Source organism: Sorex araneus, chromosome X, assembly GCF_027595985.1.
Source record: "Sorex araneus isolate mSorAra2 chromosome X, mSorAra2.pri, whole genome shotgun sequence".
Classification (NCBI taxonomy): Eukaryota; Metazoa; Chordata; class Mammalia; order Eulipotyphla; family Soricidae; genus Sorex; species Sorex araneus.
In genome coordinates, this window is record NC_073313.1 from 131,410,505 (window position 1) to 131,433,258 (window position 22,754).

The 22,754-nt window shown below is 38.1% G+C and overlaps 1 protein-coding gene across 1 annotated transcript in view; it reads left to right on the forward strand.

Moving 5' to 3' along the window:
* The window catches only part of CHM (CHM Rab escort protein), a 139,373-nt gene that overhangs the window by 8,981 nt on the left and 107,638 nt on the right, over positions 1 to 22,754 (forward strand). The window contains exon 3 of the mRNA XM_055121783.1: positions 20,216 to 20,288. Within this exon, the coding sequence (XP_054977758.1) occupies positions 20,216 to 20,288 (73 nt within the window). The remainder of the gene's footprint in view (positions 1 to 20,215; positions 20,289 to 22,754) is intronic.

Genomic DNA, 22,754 nt, shown 5'->3' on the forward strand with positions numbered 1-22,754 from the left:
GACTTCCCTTTATCTGCTGCCAAATTCCACCCCAGCCATCCCATTATCTATTTGATTGGCTACCTGTTGCATGGACAGACATTTAACGTGAGCTGGTGTTCCATTCTTCAGCTCCTGCGCTATCAGTGTTGCTTTCTTTTTGTAGAAATACTGACACAGAGTTTTTGTGTGTAAGTCCTTCTCATCCTTTGAAAGCTCATCCTAGCTATTTAGTATTTTAGGAATTCTCTTGAATTGACTTGCCTTTTTTATTTCTTTCTCTTCAAGTTCATTATAGAAATGCAACATATTTTTGAACTACTTTTTTGTAGTTTAAAGCATATTGGCTTCAAATTCATGATAGGAAACCCTATTACTCTCTACCTTTCCATATCTTGTTTTCAGTATCTTACTATTTCTAAGTAGGGTTTCTGTGACTTATAGAGGATGACTTAATATTGCTTGCAGAGCAGTTTAAAGTAGCAGTGAATTTTTGCTGTTCTTGTCTGTACGGATTTATTAGTCCTTCAAAACTGAGTTATAACCTAGCTAGATAGAGTATTCTTATTTGGATGCAAATATGGTTCAACTTAGTCTATGTGTCATGCAATTTTTCTGTCTCATGGGGTTTTGTTTGGTAATTCTGCTGTGAGTCTTATGGGGTTTCTTTATGTGTGCGTTTTTGTTTTGCTCTTATTGCTTGCAGGATTCTACCCTATCATTGACTTTTGACATTTTAGTTACAGTTTATCTTGGTCTTCTATTTGGTTTTATTTTATTTGGAACTCCATGAGTTTCCTGTATATGGGTATATGATTCCATCTTCAGACTCGGAAATTTCTTGGCTATAATTTCTTCAACCAATAATCCTTCCTCCTTCTCTCTTTTCTCTCCTCCTATAACCTGTATAGTTTAGCTGTTATTCCTTTTGATGCTATCTCCTTTGGTATCTTTTCTTTATTCTTTTTCCTCATTCTATTTGCATTTTTTGTTGGTATCACATATCTTATTCTCAAACACAGATGAATTTCAGTCTTTTATTCCACTGTAAAATTTTTATTCTCTTTAGAGATACTTGTTTTAGTTAATCTGCTTTGTTCTGTAATTCTCTAATGTCTGATTCATTTTTTTCAACTTTCTCATTCTTTGTCTTTTCCTTGTTGAAACTGTCATAAATGGATTTCCTCAGCTCAGTGAACATCCCTACCACTGTCACTACAAATTCCTCATAAAGGAATTTAGGAAGCTCTTGAGTGCTTGTGGTGCTTTTGGGCTTTTGTCTTTGTCTATTAATGCAGGTGTATTATTTTGCTTCGTTCCTGATGCCATGTGAGGTCCAGGTTTTGGCAGAACTGGATGATATTATGAGGTCCATTGTTGCTAATTTCAGTCAGAGAGGATGGCTTTCTTTTGCTTTGTCTCAGTGCTGGAATTTGTGGCCACAAACATAGAGCCTGATGTATCATCTGTCGAAATAATACAAGCGCAGGCAGACCAGTACTGTGTACCAGGGTTCACAGTTGCTGGTGCCTGAAAAGGACTGTGGTTTTGGTGTCCAGGAAATTGAGTTGGGCATTAAATATTTGCTTATGGTCATGTATTCAGTAGCAACTAGTAACTACTAGGGTTTTTGTGTTTTTTGAGTGTGTGGCAGCCATTGTTTTGCTCTGTATGACCTGAGACATTGCCTATAGTCTAATGGAATAGTTTTGTGAGGCCTGTGGCCCTACGTTTGACTAGGCCTGGGCTCCAACGAAATGTTCAGATGTCACAAAAATGATCTGAGTATGGGCACAACAGCAATGGGAGATATGTTGTGTGCTTTCTTTTGTTCACTAAAGCCCTTTATTCCTCAGAGCTTTCATTCAGACTACTTGCTATAAATCAGGTGTGCAGTGGGAGTAACTGACTTTGTTTTTCCTGGAGTAAGCAGCTGTCATTCATCTGCACAGCCCTTATCTTGGAATGGTGGATTTTGCACTCAGGCTATTTCTGGTTCCAAGAAGGTTAGACCTGACATCTCTCTCCTGACCTGATATAGGACACTGAGATACAGCCTGCTGCAAACACCTTCCTGTGTTTGTATCTCTGGAAGTAAATGCAAGTATCTCTCCTGAACTTACTTCCTGACCATGCTTTGTAAGAATAGAATGTTAAAGTTGGGCACAGTTTATTGGTTCTTTTCCCAGGAATAGATTCTGCAACTTAGCAGTCTCTACTTCACCCTTCCCCTCTTCATCAGGGTCCCTCTCTTTAGCTTTTGAAGTTATGCGGTTGTTCTTTGTACCACAGTGCTGTTGTCATGGAGAAGATGGCTAGATTCTCTAGTGAGCTGTTTCAGTAGGATCTCACTTAGGATTCTGTATTTAATTCATGTTTGATGCTGTTTTTGATGTAGTGCTTTTGTATCGCTCCCTCTTCTACCATCTTGGCCCCACCTCCAAACACTACTTTACGTTCCCTACATTGGTATCTGTAGTTATTCTTGTCAAGGCAAACAAAACTACACAGTGAGTAAATGCGATTACATTCAAGTTAAAAACATCTGCACACTGGAAGAAACTCATTCAAAATAAAAATAAATCCTTGTGAATGGGAGAATATAGTCTTAAAATATACGTGACGAAAAGCTAATATCTAAGATATATGAATTACTCACAAATATTAACTGTAATTAAAAAAATCCTATCTTATATGGTGAGAAAATTTGAAAAGATGCTTATTCAAAGTAGACTTACAGCTGGCAAAAACACAAATGAAAAAATTCTCCATATTTCTTGTTATAAAATTGGGATAACAATGATTGCCAAAGAAACTTTCTGTTGCCTTCAGGAAACTCTTTAAAAACAAAACAAAAAACTAGAAACTAGTGTTCACTGGCATGAGAATAGCCTATATCAAAAGTTCGGAAACAACAGTTGTGAAGTGAAGAAACCTTTTTTACTGTTGGTGTTAATGTAAATTGGTTAAGCTTCTATAGAAAATTGTATTTCTCAGTAAAAGAATTCTGTACTCCTTTCAAGAGGGCAGGATGATGTGTGTGTTTGTGTGTATGTGTCAATGTGTGTATGTGTGTGTGTACACAGGTGCATGTGTGTGTACGGGCGGGGGGAGGCAGGGGAGGGAATCTGGGAACATTGGTGGAGGGAAGTTAACACAGGTGTTGGGATCAGTGCTGGAACGTGTAGGTATAAAACTCAACTATGAATAACTTTGTAAATCACAGTGCTTTAATAAAATTAAAAAACTCAAATTAGAACTACCATATGATGCAACAGTTCATATGTTTGTTGTATGCTCAAAGAATATGAAACATCAGTTTGAAAGGATGTATAGACACCTGTGTTCATTGCAAAGTGATTTATAATAGCCAGAATATGGAAACAGTTCAGATGTTCCATCAGCAAGGCGTATCTGTGAATCTTTAGCTCACCAGAGGCTCCCAAATTTGAGATATCAATTAATGAGTGAGCAGACGTGATATGAGTCAGTAGGAATAGATGAGATCACTGAGGAAGAAGAAGAGAATAGAGTGTGCCTTTTAATATTGTTTACTCATCTATGACTTAGTTATCTAAAATAGATTTGTGTGGGCTGATGAGTATGGAATAACTAAGCATTGGGAGATCTTTTTTTTTTGCTCTATTAGATATAAAACCTTATACTGATATTTCATTTGACAGATTGATCTGACTGTCAGAGAACCTTTCTGTTGCCTCAGGGAACTTTTTATAATTATAACATTTATTAATATTATAAGTCTTATAATACTGTTAATAATGGTTTATCATACACATGATACTGATCCTACAGCCATACCAATGTATGCACTGTCTCTCCCAAGAGCTCCAACACCCCTTAATGCAGACTCTCCAACTCAATTTTGTGGATTGTGTCTGCCATTTATGTTGGTTTTGGGCCTTGGTTGCTACCTATGTTGTATCTTTAAGTCACACATATGATAGAGATCATCCTATATCCATCCTTTTCCTTTTGTCTGACTTCTGTGTTGCTATACTAGTTATTATTTCTAAAAGATTTTGGTGGAAAAAAGATTTTAGTGGGATCTATAAAAGTTCCTCAATGTATATATCATATTATCTACATAAAACATAGTTTGACTTCTTTTCTAACTTGGATCCCGTGATTTTTGTTGCTTAATTGCTACAGCTAAGAAGTCCAGAATGATACTGAATAATAGTGGAAAGAATGAATATTCTTGTCTTGTGCCTGATCCTGGAGGGAAGGGTTTTGGTTTTCATTTTTGATTATGATACTGGCTGTGGTTTTTTTTTGTAAATAGCTGCTACTATCTTGATGAAGTTTACTTATATCCCATTTTTGTTTAGGTTTTTGTTATGAATGGGAAATATTCGATAATTATTCAATGTACTTTAAAATATAATTTTGAAGTTTGAAGAGTTAAAAGTTCATAGGTTCTAGGTGTACAATGTGACCACAGCATTCCCATCACCAAAGTGTTTGACTTTCTTTTTCAGGACTATTATAAAGTATATTAAAAACCACACAAACTAATTTTGTTATATTTGGGTTGCTTTTATATGAATTTACTAATAATTATGTTACCATTATTTTTGCAAAAAGGCTACAGTAATGAAAGCCATGTTTTGCCTTTGCTGTACATAATTGGATGATATTATCAGATGTTAATGTTCAGATACATCAACAGAAAAATTTGAAAATGGGATTTGTATGAAAAGTCACAAAAACCAGTTAGCTCTGTCAAAAAACATATGATCAAATTTAGTGGAGGCAAGCGATTTTGACCATAGCTAACCTCAGGTAATTTTAAAATGAAAAAATGGAAAAAGGTGGCCTTTCTTATGTTTAATTTGTGATTTTTTAAATCATCAAAATGGGAAACAGTACATATGATCAATGTCAAAAAACATGTGAATTTACCTTTATTTTTCTAACATTCTACTGAAAATAATTGTAAAATATATAGAAAAGTTGAGAAAATTGTTTTGTGACCACTTACACTACTTACATTCTGCTATTAAAATTTTGCCATATTTGCATTATTAATATTCATACGTTTAATCTTCTGTGCATTTCATTTTAGTGGCAAATTTTAAATAATGTATGCTTTCAGTGCCTTTCATGCATCACACTTAAGTGTACATGTTATTAACATTCTATCTTAAGGATCCGGAGAGATAGAAGGGAGGTTTAGGTGCTTGCCTTCACATGGTCAACCCTAATTCAATCCCAGGTGTCACATAGGCTGCTCCTCTGAGCACAACCAGTAGTGGTCATTGAGCACAGAGTAAGCCCTGAACAATTGCCAGGTGTGGCACAAAACCCTCCTCCCCAAATAAAGCTCAATATTTAATTTAAGTTCTTTATTTGAGTTAAGATTATATGCAGTGAATTTTATGGACTTACCATTTAGTTGGCAAATGCTTACACTTGTGTAACTCAAGAACCTTATCAAGACAATAGAACATGACCATCTCTCCATCCAATTCTCTCCTATCCTTGCAACGTCAAGTCCTACGCTTATTCCTACTCTCAAAGTTAGCCCCTCTTGTGATATATTTTTGTTTTTACTGTAGACTCTTTAATGTATGTAAAATTTCATATAAATGATGGAACTATGGAGAATGCACTCTTTTTTTAAAAAAAAATATGTTATTGTATCACCGTGAGGAAAATGTACTCTTTGGTTAAAACTTCTTTCACTTAATCATTACTTTCTTGAGATTCATCTTTTTGACTATATCAGTTTATGCCTCTTCATTGGTAAACATACAGATTGTGGGCATACTCCTACTTATATTCTAGCAGTTAGCAATTTTTGTGAATGATGAATAATTGTGAAAAGACTGAAATGACTGTAAAGATTTAATAAGCATACATTTTTGTCATGTGTAAATACCTAGGAATGGACTTGCTAGAGAGTAGGTGTATATTTATGTCAAAAGAAACTTCCAGATAGAGGCTGGAGAGATAGTATAGTGGGAAGTGCATGTGCCTTGCGTGTGACCCACCTGGGTGCTATCCACATCATCCCATGTGGTTAAGCCCCACCAGGAGTGATAACTTGGCCTAGAGCCAGAAGACGCCCTGAACATTGCCGGCTGTGGCTGTGGCCCAGAAGCCAAAACAAAAAAGAAAGAGAAAACACTGCCAAACATTTTTGGTTTGTATCATTTTACATTCCCACTAAAATATATTAGCATTATGACCATCCATGCCATCGCTGATATTGTCTTTTTTCCTTCATATTAGTGGGTATGTAGTGGAGTTTGTATTCACTTTTAATGCTTATTTTAAATTGTACTGATGACTAATGATGTTGAGCACTTTTCATTTATTTAACCTTTCGTGAAATATTTGTTCAAACCCTTTTCCCATTTTAAACTCTTTTTTGTTCTTATTAAATAGAGTTATTTACATATTCTGTATACCGGTTCATCATTGAATAAGTTTTTTCTTTATATATGTTTTGCAAATATTTTCTCCTACTTTGTGGCTAACCCATTCATTTTTTTGCATGTGATGTATTTTGTGGAGACTTTTTCAATGTAATGAATCATAATTTATCAGTAAATTTTCATTGCTTTTATCCCTCTCTTAGAAATCTTTGTCTATGCCAAATATCAAACTTCTGATGTATATTTATTACTTATAATTGGTTTATTTATTGAAACTATTTAGATTTTGATGTTTTAATTCGTCAGAACTTCTTAAGTACTAGTAGTGACTGTAAATAAATCTAAATATTTCTACAAAAATATAGACAGTGGGTCATCTCACAGCATAATTTTTAGTTTAGTCTAGTATTTTATTTATTTATTTATTTATTTATTTGTTTGTTTGTTTATTTATTTATACATTTGGTTTTTGAGATCACACCCAGCAATGCTTAGGAGGTAAGTCCTAGCTCTGCAGTCAGGAATTACTCCTGGCGGTGCTCGGGAGACCATATGGGATGCTGGAGACTGAACCCAGGTTGGCTGTTTGCAAAGCAAAGGCCTTACCCACTGTACTATTACTCCGGCCCTGAGTATTTTATTTAGAGGATAGGGAAGTGATAGCAAATGTGTATTTTTTTCAGGCAAGGATTACTGTTGTATAAAATAATTCTAAAATTCCTGTTTTTCATACTGATCACTGCCTAAATTATTTCATAGTTCTCTCTGAGCCTCTAGATCTCCGCTTCCAGCCTTCATGCTTCCAACATATTACCAGGGGAAGGAAAATTATTTATAATCGCTAATATACCTGAAATTCTATCTAAATTTTAAAGTCAGTTAGAGATTCTAGGCAGTGTGTAAATTTACATTATCCCCTAGAGAGCTACTACTTATGAATAAAGTAGTTATTTTTAATAATAGATTTACTTTCATAAATGTTCTGTTTAACCATTTTCTCTGTTTGAACAATTCAGTCATTTTGGTAAAAACACTTGCACCTAATATTTAAATGTCCTTCAGAAACATGCCAAGAGTTGATTGGGGAAAATTATTTCAGAATTTTTGAGAGGATATCCAATAACATTTATTTTTTCTTTTATTAATGAATCACCGTTGGGGTACAGATACAGGTTTACATATTCTCGTGCTTGTGTTTCAGTCATATACAGCTTGATTATCTATTCCTCCACCAGTGCCTGTCCTCTGCTGATGACCCCATCATCCCTCCCACCCACTCCCACCCCACCCCCCTCCCCATCTGCCTCTTTGGCAGAGCATTCCCCTCTGTTCCCTCTCTCCCTTTGGGCGTTGTGGTTAGCAATGGGGGTCTTGGGTGGTCAATGTGTTCAGTCTATAGTCTGCTCTGAGCACGCCTCTCCCATCCCGAGTGGGTCCTCCCACCAACTTTTTGCTTGGTATTCCCTTCTCTATCTGAGCTGCCCTTTCCCCCAGCATGTGAGGCTGGCCTCCAAGCCATGGAGCAAATCTGGTACTTATTTCTGTTATTCTTGGGTGTTAGTCCTCTATTCTGTTGTTTTATATGCCACAGATGAATGCAATTCTTCTATGTCTGTCTCTCTCTGACTCATTTCACTTAGCATGATCCTTTCCATGTTGATCCACTTGTATGCAAAGTTCATGACTTTGTCTTTTCTGACAGCTGCATAGTATTCCATTGTGCAGATGTACCAAAGTTTCTTTAGCCAGTCATCTGTTCTCGGGCATTCGGGTTTTTTTTTCCAGATTTTGGCTATTGTAAACAGTGCCGCAATGAACATACATGTGCAGATGGTATTTCAACTATATCTTTTTGCCTCTCCGGGATATATTCCCAGAAGTGGTATTGCTGGGTCAAATGGGAGCTCAATTTCTAATTTTTTGAGGAGCGACCATATTGTTTTCCAAAAGGGCTGAACCAGTTGGCATTCCCACCAGCAGTGTAAGAGGGTCCCTTTCTCCCCACATCCACGCCAACAGCGGTTGCTTCTGTTTTTTTGGATGTGTGCCAGTCTCTGTGGTGTGAGGTGGTATCTCATAGTTGTTTTGATCTGCATCTCCCTGATGATTACTGATGACTAGCATTTTTTCTTGTGCCTTTTGGCTATTCGTATTTCTTCCTTGAGAAAGTTTCTATTCATTTCTTCGCCCCATTTTCTGATGGGGCTGGATGTTTTCTTCTTGTAGGGTTCAACCACTGCCTTATATACTCTTGATATCAACCCCTTATCAGATGGGCATTGGGTGAATATCCTTTCCCATTATGTAGATTGCCTTTGTATTCGGGTCACTGTGTCTTTTGCGGTGCAGAAGCTTCTTAGTTTAATATAGTCCCATTTGTTTATTTCTCTTTCTACTTGATTGCTTATTTCCGTGTCATCTTTGAAGATACCTTTGGCTTCAATATCATGGAGGGTTTTTCTGACCTTGTCTTCAATGTACCTTACAGATTGTGTTCTGATGTTGAGGTCTTTAATCCATTTTGATCTGACTTTTGTGCATGGTGTTAGGTCGAGGTCTAAGCCCATTCTTTTGCATGTGGTTGACCAGTTATGCCAGCACCATTTGTCTTTCCTTGCTCCACTTCACATTTCTTGCTCCCTTATCAAAGATTAGATGTTCATACAATTGGGGTGGTGTGTAGGGATATTCCACCCTGTTCCATTGGTCTGCAGCTCTGCCTTTGTTCCAGTACCATGCTGTTTTAATTGTTACCGCTTTGTAGTAGAGTTTAAGGTTGGGGAGGGTGATGCCTCCCATCATCCTTTTCCCAAGAATTGATTTAGCTATTCGTGGGCTTTTGTTGTTCCATATCAATTTCAGGATTGCTTGGCCTATTTCTTTGAAGAATGCCATGGGTATCCTTATGTGGATCACATTGAATCTGTATAGTGCTTTAGGGAGTATTGCCATTTTGACAATGTTAAGTCTTCCTATCCATGAGTACAGAATATGTTTTCTTTTCCTCATGTCTCCTTTTACTTCATGCAGTAGGGTTTTGTAGTTTTCTTTGTAGAGATCCTTAACCTCTTTAGTTAGGCTGATTCTGAGGTACTTACTTCATTTTCTGTGGCGCAATTGTGAATGGCATTGTTTTTTTTTTAATGTCATTTTCCTCTGTCTCACTGTTTGAGTGCAGGAACGCCATGGATTTTTGGGTATTGATTTTATAGCCTTTGACTTTACTGTACAAGTCTATTGTTTCTAGGAGTTTCATAATGGAGGTTTTAGGATTCTCTAGGTATAGAATCATGTCATCTGCGAATAGTGAGAGCTTGATTTCTTCTTTTCCTATCTGGATGCCCTTAATGTCTTTTTCCTGCCTAATTGCTATTGCAAGTACTTCCAGTACTATGTTGAACAGAAGTGGTGAGAGTGGGCATCTTTGTCTTGTTCCCAATCTTAGAGGAAAGGCCCTTAGTTTTTCTTCATTGAGGAAAATGCTTGCCACGGGTTTGTGATAGATGGCTTTGACTATTTTGAGGAAAGTTCCTCCAAAACCCATTTTGGTGAGAGTTTTCATCATAAATGGATGTTGGATCTTGTCAAATGCTTTCTCTGTTTCTATTGAAATGATCATATGGTTTTTATTTTTACTTTTGTTGGTGTGATGGATTATGTTGATTGATTTCCATATGCTAAACCATCCTTGCATCCCAGGGATGAATCTGACTTGGTCATGATGTATAATCTTTTTGATGAGTTGTTGGATTCTATTTGCTAGTATTTTGTTGAGGATCTTCGCATCTGTGTTCATCGTGGATATTGGCCTGAAGTTTTCCTTGTTAGCAGTGTCTTTATTTGCTTTTGGTATTAGGGAGATATGTGCCCCATAGAAACTGTTTTGGAGGGTTCCTGATTTTTCAGTTTCCTGGAAAAGCTTGAGGAGAACTGGCAACAGGTCCTCTTTAAATGTTTGGAAGAATTCTCCAGTGAATCCATCTGTACCTGGGCTTTTGTTTTTGGGGAGAATTTTGATTACAGTTTTGATTTCCTTGATATTAATCTATTCAGGTATTCCATGTATTCTTGGTTCAGCCTTGGGAGATTGTGGGAATCATTTCTTTTAGGTTCTCTTGTTTCTTGGCATATAGACTTTCAAAGTAGTTTCTGATGATCTTTTGAATCTCCTTGGCTTCTGTCGTGATGTCCCCCTTTTCATTTCTAATTCGGTTTATTAGTGTTCTCGCTCTCTCTCTCTTTGTGAGTGTTGCTAGCGGTTTATCAATCTTGTTTATTTTCTTGAAGAACCAGCTCTTTGTTTCATTGGTCTTTTGAATTGTTTTCTGAGTTTTCATGTAGTTAATTTCTGCCCTAATTTTTATTATTTCTTTCCTTCGCTCCAGTTTGGTTTCCTTCTGTCGGTCCTTTTCTAAGATCTTGAGCTGTGAAGTCAAGCCATCTATGTAGGCCCTTTCTTCCCTCCTGAGGAATGCTTGCAGGGCTATAAATTTTCCCCTTAACACAGCTTTAGCTGTGTCCCATAGGTTCTGGTAGCTTGTGTCTTCATTCTCATTTGTTTTGAGGTATCTTTTGATTTCTTCCTTGATTTCCTTCGTGACCCACTCATTGTTCAACAATGAGTTGTTTAACTTACAGGTGTTTGATTTGGTTCCCCACCTATGTGTGTGATTAACTTCTATCTTCAGCGCATCATGGTCTGAAAAGATAGTTGATACAATTTCTATCTTCCCGATTCTATTGAGATAAGATTTGTGACCCAGAACGTGGTTTATTTTGGAGAATGTTCTGTGTACACTGGAAAAAAAAGTGTATTCTTTTTTTTTTTGGGTTGTAAAGCCCTGTATAGGTCTATTAGCCTTCTCTCCTCCATTTCTTCCTTCAGAGCCATTGTTTCCTTGCTGAATTTTGTTCTTGTTGATTTATCCAGAGGTGATAAGGCAGTGTTGAAGTCTCCAAGCACTATCGTGGTGCTAGTGATGTCCCCATTAAATTCTGCTAGAAGTTGTTTTAAGTATTTAGCTATTCACTCATTAGGTGCTTATACATTACGAGTGTGATTTCTTCCTGTTGTACATATCCCTTGAAGAGTGGAAAAATGACCTTCACTGTCCCTTCTAGCCTTTTTCAGTCTGAAATCTATGTTGTCAGATACTAGTATGGCCACCCCAGCTTTTTTGAGGGAGTTGTTTGCTTGCAGGATTGTTTTCCATCCTTTGACTATGAGTCTGTGTTTGCTCTCACTGTTCAGGTGTGTTCCTTGTAGGCAGCAGAATGTTGGGTTTAGTTTCCCAATCCATTTTGCCACTATGTGTCTTTTAATTGGTGCATTTAGGCCATTGACATTGAGAGAGATTATTGTCATGGGATTTTGTACCATCTTTCTGTAGGGTTTGTTGTTCTCATAGGGTTTTCCCTTGTCTTACTTTAGCCCCTTTAGTCCTTCTTTTAAGTTTGGTTTTGAGTCTCTGAAGTTCCTGAGCTGTTGTTTATTCATGAAATAATGTATGGTTCCTTCAAGTTTAAGTGAGAGCTTAGCTGGATAAAGTCTTATTGGTGAGGCGTTCATTTCATTGAGTTTTTTCACTATATCCCACCATTGTCTTCGGGCTTGGAGGGTTACTTCTGATAGGTCTGCTGTAAATCTAAGGGGTGCTCCTTTGTATGTGATTTCCTTCTTTGATCTTGCTGCTTGCAGTTGTGTCTCTATTCATGGCATCCATCAATGTGACTATGATATGCCTTGGAGATTTTTTGGGGGGTCTCTTCTAGCTGGCACCCTTTGTGCTCCTTGGATCGGAATGCCTGCATTCTCTATCTCTGGGAATTTCTTAACAGTGATGTCTTTGACTATGGTTTTTTCATTGAGATTAGTTCCCTGTGCTTCTGGTTCTCCAATGATTCTTATGTTTTTCCTCTTGAGGTTATCCCCTAGGACTCTGATTCACCCTAGAGCCATTTTGAGGTCTTTTGCCATTATTTGTTGTTGCCTATATGCTTTCTTTAGCTCATCTTCAAGCTCACTGATTCTGTCTTCGGCTGTAGCCATTCTACTGTTTAGGGCTCCTACTGAGTTTTTTATTTCTTCTACTGATTCCTTTAATTGAGTCACTTCTGTTCATAGCTTTGAGATTTCTGCTCTCATTTCTTCCTGTATTATCTTGGTGGTCCGTTTCAATGCTGCATTCATATCCTCCCTTAATTTATTTGATGTCTGTTCCATAGTTACTTTGAGATTGTCAATCATCTTCACAATTTCCTCTCTGAATTCTCTATCTGAGAGGAGGTTGTATTTGTGGGTAGTCCCTGTTGAGGCTTCTGTGAGTGTTTCTTTATTCTCTCCTGGTGGTGGGAATTTTCGCTGTTTCTTCATGTTGTCATAGGCCTTACTCTCAGGGGCGCTTCCTAGTTTATGTAGGGCCCCTATTGAAGACTTGAGGCTATGATCTCTTTATAAAGGTTTTTTGTGCAGCTTCTTGTGTTCACTGACAGTTTTTATGAAATTAGGATTGGATAGGGTAGTTGACGATTAGCATATAGTAAGAAAGCCAGGGTGTTCTTCACAGGAGTAGGTTATATGTATTGTGATGTAAGTGAGCAATGCAGTGAGATGGGAGATAAAACTGCGCAGTTAGTGGCCACCACTGAGGAGGGAGGCCACGCCCTTTTGAGACGACACCCCCTGCCATAAGGACACGCCCCCCACAACCTAGTGGAGAAACAGGGTGGAGGTATTAAAAAGCCTGAGCTGGCAGGGCACAGACTTGGGTGCTGTTTCTCTGTGGGCCGCGGGGTGCAAGAGGGCTTCCCAGTTACCTGGGCAGGAGGGGTAAATTAGGGCAGCACTGAGGACAACTGGCAGCGACGGCAAAGTGGGGGTAGGGGTCTTCAAAAGCCACAGCTGGCAGGGTGCTGACTTGGGGGCTGTTTCTCCCTGGGCCGCAGGGTACAAAAGGGCGTTCCCGGTTACCTGGGCAGAAGGGGTGAATTAGGGCGGCGGCCGCGGGGTGCCTCCAATAACATTTTAATGAGTAATTTTGAATCCCATAGTAAGTATTTTAGTTTTTAATTTTAGCAGAGACTTTATAGATTTTTGTTTCACTAGGAAAGGTATAGAGGAGTTAAAATGAAAACCAAAAAAAAAAAAAACACCTATCCAAGAAACAGAATGGATCTTGTAAGTGGATTGAGTGCATTCTGGGGCTTAATATACAAAGAATCACCATGAAAATTTTTGCAAAGATTGGGAAGCCCATAAAGCAGGGTATAATTCAAGTTCTGGTTGCTGAGTCCTATGGCCATTTGATTTACCTGATGTTAGTAAAGAGACTGCAGTGATCTTTATAGGCTAGTGCACAGTATAATAGGACATCCATCTGGTTATCATTGGTTTTTTTTTTTTTTTTTGCTTTTTTTGGTCACACCCAGCGATGCTCAGGAGTTACTCCTGACTTTGCACTCAGGAATTACTCCTGGCAGTGCTTGGGGGGCCATATGGGATGCCGGGGATCGAACCTGGGTCGGCCGCGTGCAAGGCAAACGCCCTACCCGCTGTGCTATCGCTCCGGCCCCTCATTGTTTTTTTTTAATACTGGTTGTAGAAGTCCTGATGTGGATAACTGTGTCTCAGGATATAATTTTATTTTGGGCTTTGATCTTTTTTTTCTTTTGGCTTTTTGGGTCACACCTGGCAATGCACAGGGGTTACTCCTGGCTCTGCACTCAGGAATTACTCCTGGCGGTGCTCAGGGGACCATATGGGATGCTGGGAATCAAACCCGGGTCGGTTGCATGCAAGGCAAACACCCTACCAGCTGTGCTATTGCTCCAGCCCCTGGGCTTTGAATTACTAGATATTTCTACTAGATCTAGAGTAACTGTGTGTGTGTGTGTGTGTGTGTGTGTGTGTGTGTGTGTGTGTGTGTGTGTGTGTGTTCGGGGACTTACGGTGGTGCTACCAGTGGATCATCTTCCTACTTAGAACATTTATTGCTTATTTTCCAGTGACAGATTTCTTTGAAATCTGTCAGTCTTTTTTCTCAACCGTTTTTCTTTTTTCTTTTTTTTAAAATGTATTTATTTTTTAATTAGTGAATCACTGTGAGGGTACAGTTACAGATTTATACATTTTCGTGCTCGTGTTTCTCTCATACAATGTTCGAGAACCCATCCCTTCACCAGTGCCCATTCTCCACCACGAATAAACCCAGCATCCCTCCCACCCCCCAATCCCATCTCCCCCCACCCCACCTCTGTGGCAGGGTATTCCCTTTTGTTCTCTCTCTCCAATTTCAACCATTTTTCTTAGACCTTGTGTTAGATGTGTTTCTATTACCTGCTTAAGACCCATTTTAAGTTCACAGTCATTTGATCAGTGAAACTTGGCCAGTGGAGAAAAGCCAATAAAAGGTAAACATTTCATTCCGTATTTTATTTAGTGAAGCAAAATAGTTTTATTCAAAGAAATCTTCCTAGAGAAATGTGAAGGGAAAGAAAGAGATAACATGTTCAAGAGAGAACACAGGCAAAGAACACCGGGGTGTCCAGACTGGGAGAAGCAGAGGCTGGCTTTTGGAAGGATTCTATACAAATTCTCAAAATTGTCATGACTTACGGTACACTACATACAGAAAATCTGGGCATTGTCACAAAGAAAACCTTGGAGGCTTGACGATCTTTTCATATTCTTATCAAGAGCTTTTAGATTCTGCTTAAGCTTCTCCTTTGCTGGCGAGGTTCAACTCCTTTCTGGGTAGTGCCTCCTGTTATGTATCTGAATGGTGCCTCAGTTTCTCCATGGCCCAAGTAGCTCCATATTTATATCTCAAACACATGTGTTCCTCATGCCTTTGGGCTACTTCAGGGCTTGGAAATTCTTAGTTTTATTGCTTTGCCCCAAACTCATTATCAGGCCTCCGCCATCTGCCCACAGCATTTCCCCTAGAGATTTCACCCCTTAAACCTTTAAGGTGGGTACAGGGCTGTGGATAAAGGGCTACCTTTTGTAGCTGCTTCCTTCTGGAAAAGGGTCTAAACCTGTCTATGTAAGGGAGTAGAATTCCATGCTTAGTAGTAATGGAGCCCAGGCAGAAGTTTATTGGATTCCAGAGTTGTCAGTCTGAAAGAGAAATCAAATAGACAATAAGTTTAAAAAATATTAGGCCCTGAAGAAGAAAAGCTTTCCTGGTCCAGGAAGGGAAGAGTTTTTTAAGGAAACAAAATAATGGCTTTAGCATGTAGCATATATTCACTTCTTTTGCATTGTGATGAATGAGTTTGCTTTAAAAGAAAGTGTTAGCTTCTATTTCTGCTTGATAGAGGAGTAAAGTCTGGTTATTTTTAAGAAAAAAATTATTTTAAAATTTATTTTTACTTTTTTAAAGAGCAGTGATTTACAAATGTATTAATAGTTAATTCTTAGGCATGAAGAATTCCACAAGAATCCCACATCCAATGCCTACTTCCCTCCACCAGTGTTCCCGTGCTCCTTCCTCTCTCGCTACCCACCCCACCCCTGACAGGAACCTTTTCAAGTTCAGTGGTAGTAGTTCAAAGCTCATGTTTTCAGTGCTGTTGAATCTGTGCTTTGAATATATAGCTATACCACTCTCCCACATCATGGGTATGCCTGAGGCCTCTGACCCCTGTTCCCTCATTACTTTTATTTCTCATTATCTTCCTTCTCCCCTTAATTTCTTTCATTTTGTCCTTTTCTTTCCACTCTGGGGGTGATCTGAGCATCCCCCTTTATTACATTACGTTTCCTCATTCAAGTGTTCTGTATACTACAGACAAGTGAGATCATCCTATGATTGCCCTTCTGACTTCACTCAACATGATATTTTTCACTGGCAACCAGATTGCAACAAATTTCAAGATTACAGCTGCATAGTATTCCATTATGCATATATAACACATCTTAATAATCTGTTCATCTGTCATTGGACATCTAGGTTGATTTTATATTTTACCTATTGTACTGGAAGCACTGTAATGGAAATGGTTTGTATATGTCCTTTTGAATGATTTTTTTTTTTTTGCATTGGGGTAGATGCCTCAAAGTAGAATTGCTGGGTTGTGTGGTTGCTCAATTCTAAGTTTGCTGAGATCTCTCCATACAGTTTTCCACAGGGGTTGAATCAGACAGTATTCCCATCAGCAGTGGATGAGAGTTCCTTTTGTTCACCGCATCTCTGCCAACACAGATTTTCCCCACTATTTTTGATATGTGCTATTCTCACTGGTGTAAAATGTCATCTTGATTTAATAAGATGATTTTAATAAGATGAGATGTGCTATTCTCACTGGTGTAAAATGTCATCTTGATTTTATAAGATAATAATTTCCCTAATAATAAGTGAGGCTGAGCCTATTGGTCATCAACCTGCCTTCCTCTGAGAATTGTCTGTTTATTTCTTCTCCCCGTGTTTTGATAGGGTTTTTGGATTTTTTGTTGATCTTTATGAGAACTTTATATATAATGAATACCAACATTTTATCTAATGTGTTGTATGTGAATATTTTCACCATTCAGTTAGCTGAGTTAGTTTTAGTCCATCATTCTCTTGCTATACTGAAACACTTGATTTTTTTTAAATTAATAGTGAATCACTGTGAGGTACAGTTACATACTTACAAAGTGTTTGCATTTCAGTCATACAATGATCTGATCAAGTACTCATCCCTCCACCAGTGCCCCATTCTCCACCACCAATGACCCCATTATCCCAGTATCCCTCCCCCCATCCACCCTCCCCCCTCTGTGGCAGGGCATTCCCATTTGTTCTCTCTCTCCTTTTGGGTGTTGTGGTTTGCAATAGAGGCATTGAGTGGCCATTGTGAAACACTTTGGGCTAGAGTGATAGCGCAGTGGGTAGGGCATTCGCCTTGCATGCGGACAACCTGGGTTCAATTCCTCCTCCCCTCTCAGAGAGCCCAGCAAGCTACGGAGAATATCTTGCCCACATGGCAGAGCCTGGCAAGCTACCCGTGGCATATTCGATATGCCAAAAACAGTAAAAAGTCTCACAATGGAGACGTTACTGGTGCCCGCTCGAGCAAATCGATGAGCAACGGATGACAGTGACAGTGACAGTCCCTTTTATTTTTGATTCAGTGGCAACATACCACTGAACGCATCTTTGAGGTCTAAATCTTCAAGAGTTGCCCATCTTTTCCTCAGTGTACTTTATAGTTTTCAGTTTCATCTCAGGTCTTTAGTTAACTTTGAGTTAACTTTTTTTTAAGGTGTAAGATATGGACACATCTTTAATTTTTCATGTGGTTATTCAGTTTTACCAGAACCATTTTTGAAGAGGCTATCCTTCATTTCATGTCCTTGGCTCCTTTATCAAAAACTAATTGTTCATTAATACTCATTTATTCCGACCCATGAGCATGGACTAATTTACCATTTCCTAAGGTCTTTTTCTACCTATTTGTTAAGTGATTTAAGGTTATCATAGTATATATCTGCCATATATTTTGAGTACTTGAGTTCTAGATACTTGCTCTTTTTGGACACTACTTTAAACAGAATGGCTCCTTGGTTGCTTTCCCTGATTCATTCTTTGTATATAAGCATGGGACTGATTTTTGTGAGTTGACTTTGTAACCAACTACTTTGCTTATTGACTTATTGTTTCTAGGAGCTTTTTTGTGGACTCATTAGGGTCTTCTGGACCCTTCTATCATGTCATCTGAATATAGTGATAATTTGATTTCTTATTTTCTAACTTGGATCCCCTTGATTTGTTTTTCTTGGATGATTGTTAGCCAGGATTCTAATACCATATTTAATAAAAAGTGGAGTCAGTGGACTCCTCTTTCCCCCGTTCCTGGTCCCCAATCTCAAATGGAACACTTTCATTTTTCTCTTTTATTTTTAAGGTGAACATTTAAAAAAAATAAATCACCTTGAGATATATAGTTACAAAGTGATTCATGATTGGGTTTTCATACAGTATTCCAACAATGTCCCTTCACCAATGTACATTTCACACCAAAAATATCTCCAGTTTCTCTCCTTCCACCTAACCCCCAGTTTACCTCTATAGTATGCACCTTTCTTCTCTTCCTCTTCCTGTTTTTTCTCTCTCTCTCCATTCTTGTCCGAATGATCATTTCCAACAGTCATTGTCATAGCAGTCGCTTCTCTTCCTAATTCCCCTCTCCCCCCACTTGTGACCATTTCTTCTTTGAAGAAGTTTCTGTTCATCTCTTCTCCCTCCACCTTTTTTGATGGGGTTGGAATTTTTTTGTAAAATTCTAACATGCTTTATATTTTTATATTAAACCTTTATCAGATAAGTGGTTGGCAGAAAGATTTTCCCAGTCTTTGGGCAGGCTTTTCTAATCATCATTTCTTTTGAGGTGCAGAAATTTCTCAATTTAATGCAATCTCATTTGTTTATTATTGCTCCCCTTTTTGGTCAGAGGTGTGTCATCCTTGAAGATGCTTCTAGCTTAAGTTCTGTCTCTATGTGACTAACGGATTCTAATCTGATACCAGTGTCTTTAATATATTTTAATTTGAGTTTTGTGCATTGCATTAGAGACCTGAGTTCATTAGTTTTTAGCATATGACTGTCCAGATTACTCATTACCACTTGTATAAGAGGCATTCCTTATATGCCTCTACTTCATATATTTTATGCTCTTCTTCATATATTTTAGTCCTTTATCAAAGATTATATGACTATATTCCTGTGGGTCTGTCTCTGGATTTTCAGTTCTGTTCCATTGATCTGGGTCTGCCCTTTTTTTTTCAGTATCACACGGTTTTATTTACTATATTGCTTTGTAGTACAAAGCATGAAATCGGGGAATTTCCAACTGTTATCTTTTTTTTTCCCTGGGGATTTCAACAGGAAATCTGTATTCAAAACAGGCTTGCCATGAAATAACTCAAAGGGACTAAGTTGAAGTGAGGGAAGCTCCTTATTCTTGGTCTAGTGCAGTAGAAAATTTTTACAGGATCATGTGAGGCCTTCCACTTAGGTAGAGGTGCTCTAACAATGGTATCAAAAAGTATTTTCTATGGGTAAGGGTTAAACAGGACAATAAGAGATTGACTTGAAGCTCTACTTTGTGTACTGTTAATGAACCTAGTGGAAATCCTAGGTCTCCTCTCTTAGCACCTCCTGTACCAGCATCAAGAAACCTACACAGAGGAAGACTGACTTATTTGATTTCACGTAAGTGTATAAATGATCAGGGTACAAATATTGATTGGCTCTTATTGACACCTTCACTGGATAGGTAGAAGCATTCCCCACCCATACTGTGAAATCCAGAGAGGTGTCTAAAGTGCTATTATGTAAGGAAATAATTACTAGATTTGGCTTACCCAGATCACAACAGAGTGACAATGGAACTTCTTTCACTCACACACCCAATATTTTGCCTCTGCTTAAAAAATTAATTATTGACTTCATATAGTCTGGCACCCCTAGCAGTTAGGAAAATTGTGATTGCATATACAAAGAAGAGTTACTTATGGGATCTGACAGACTCACTTCTACTTAAGCCTTCCACTTCCTCTTATCTCATCATCTCAATTATCAATGCTTTTGAGCTCTGAAGCATGGTACTGAACAGGAAATGTACTTAAGTGTCAAAGGGTTGTTGATATATATATATTTTTGCTTTTTGGGTCACACCCGGTGATGCTCAGGGGTTACTCCTGGCTCTGCACTCAGGAATTACTCCTGGTGGTGCTCGGGGAACCATATGGGATGCTGGGGATCGAACCCAGGTCAGCCGTGTGGTAGTTGATAAAGTGACTTAATTTCCAGACCATTTAATTTCTTCTTCTTTTTTAAATCTTGTTGCAGACGAAGCTACTATGGAGGAAACTGGGCAAGTTTTAGCTTTTCAGGACTGCTTTCCTGGCTAAAGGAATACCAGGTAAAGTTCTTATCTAGTTTTTACTCTTACCTGGTTTTTACATTGCCAATGTTATATTTTCTGTCACATAATAGACCTACATTGAAAAAAATCATTTCACCTGTAGTATAGAAATGATACCTTAATTTATTTAATAATTAACGTTTATGTTAATTTTCCCACTGCCTTCAACTTAGTAAGAAGTAATTTAAAAAACCTAAATATTTATGTTGGCTAAAGCATATGTAATATATATTTGATAGAGCACTTTCTAAGAGTTTGTTCAAATATAAGACAATATATTTTCCCACAATGGTTTTTGAGGGAAAAACTATTCTGTGGTAATTATTTTGAAACAAATATTTGGAGATTTACTGTTTAAAATGATCGTAGTCATTCATGGTTTTTCATATTTAAGAAGTCACTGAGAGAGAGATGCAGATCAAAACAACCATGAGATACCACCTCACACCACAGAGACTAGCACACATCCAAAAGAACAAAAGCAACCGCTGTTGGAGAGGATGTGGGGAGAAAGGGACCCTTCTTCACTGCTGGTGGGAATGCCGACTGGTTCAGCCCTTCTGGAAAACAATTTGGACGATTCTCAAAAAATTAGATATTGAATTCCCATTTGACCCAGCAATACCACTGCTGGGAATATATCCCAGAGAGGCAAAAAAGTACAATCGAAACAACATCTGCACATGTATGTTCATCGCAGCACTGTTTACAATAGCCAGAATCTGGAAAAAACCCGAATGCCCCAGAACGGATGACTGGTTGAGGAAACTTTGGTACATCTATACAATGGAATACTATGCAGCTGTTAGAAAAAAGGAGGTCAAGAATTTTGTAGTTAAGTGGATGGGCATGAAAAGTTTCATGCTGAGTGAAATGAGTCAGAAAGAGAGAGACAGACATAGAAAGATTGCACTCATCTATGGTATATAGAATAACAGAGTGGGAGACTAACACCCAAGAACTGTAGAAATAAGTACCAGGAGGTTGACTCCATGGCTTCGAGGCTGGCCTCACGTTCCGGGGAAAGGTCAACTCAGAGAAGCGATCACCAACTACATTGTAGTCGAAGGCCATGTGGGGGAAGGGAGTTGCGGGCTGAATGAGGGCTAGAGACTGAGCACAGCGGCCACTCAACACCTTTATTGCAAACCACAACAGCTAATTAGAGAGAGAGAACAGAAGGGAATGCCTTGCCACAGTGGCAGGGTGGGGTGGGGGGGAGATGGGATTGGGGAGGGTGGGAGGGACGCTGGGTTTACGGGTGGTGGAGAATGGGCACTGGTGAAGGGATGGGTTCCCGAACTTTGTATGAGGGAAGTATAAGCACAAAAGTGTATAAATCTGTAACTGTACCCTCACGGTGATTCTCTAATTAAAAATAAATTAATTAAAAAAAAATAATCATTAAGGTTAAAGTGGAAAAGTATTCAACAAAATATGCAGTCCAAATGTAAAAATAAGAATAACAACAATTTCTAAACAGAACAAGTATAACAATAAATCATTAATAATTGTTAAATTGGTTAGAATAGCTACATATGTGTTCTCCCTAGTTATTCTCATCTGTAATAGAATATTTATAAAAGTAGACAGATTCTCATTTTCAATTGAATTATTCCTCAAGTAATTTATCATGGTTTTATCGATTTATCTTTGCAGGCTATTCAATTTCCACTTTTGTTTTCTAAACTTTTCTTAAAGGCTGCATAATGATTTTAAAGGATATATAAAATAACCATTGTTAAAATATTAATTAAAAATGTCAGATTGATTATTAAAAAAAAAAAAAGAAGTCACTGAGAGTATAATTAAGAGCAGAAGAAAGTTGGGCCAGGGAGATAACTGAAAAAGAGAAGGCAAATAAAAAATTGAATAAATAAAATACAGAAATAAATTTAGTAGTTTTTTTACCCTAAAGGTAGGATCTTATTACTGCAGAAACTGTTGTATAAAATCTATTTCAGATTTTTTTCCAGAAAATAGGAATAGAACACCTAGATTATCCAGAAATACACCACTTGGCATAGTCCCCCAAACACAAAAACATTAATTTGAAAGGATATATGTATACCTGTATTCATTACTGAACTTAGTACAATAACCAAGATTTGGAAACAGCCTAAAAGTAACCAACTACAGATGAATGGATCGAGAAATTGTGGTATAGGACTAGAGAAATAGTACAGCATATGGGCACTTGCCTTGCAAACAACTGACCCAGATTCAATCCCTGGCATCCCATATGGTCCTCTGAGCACTGCCAGTTTTTCCTGAATGCAGTGCCAGAAGTAATCCTGAGCACCATTGGGTGTGAGCCCCACCCCCACAAAAGAGTATCCCTAAGAAGTTGTGGTATATGTACATAGTGGACTATTATGCAGCTCTAAGAAAGAACAGGATTATGCTATTTGCAGCAACATGGGCAGAACTAGAGGATGTAGTGCTGAGTAAAGTCAGTCAGAA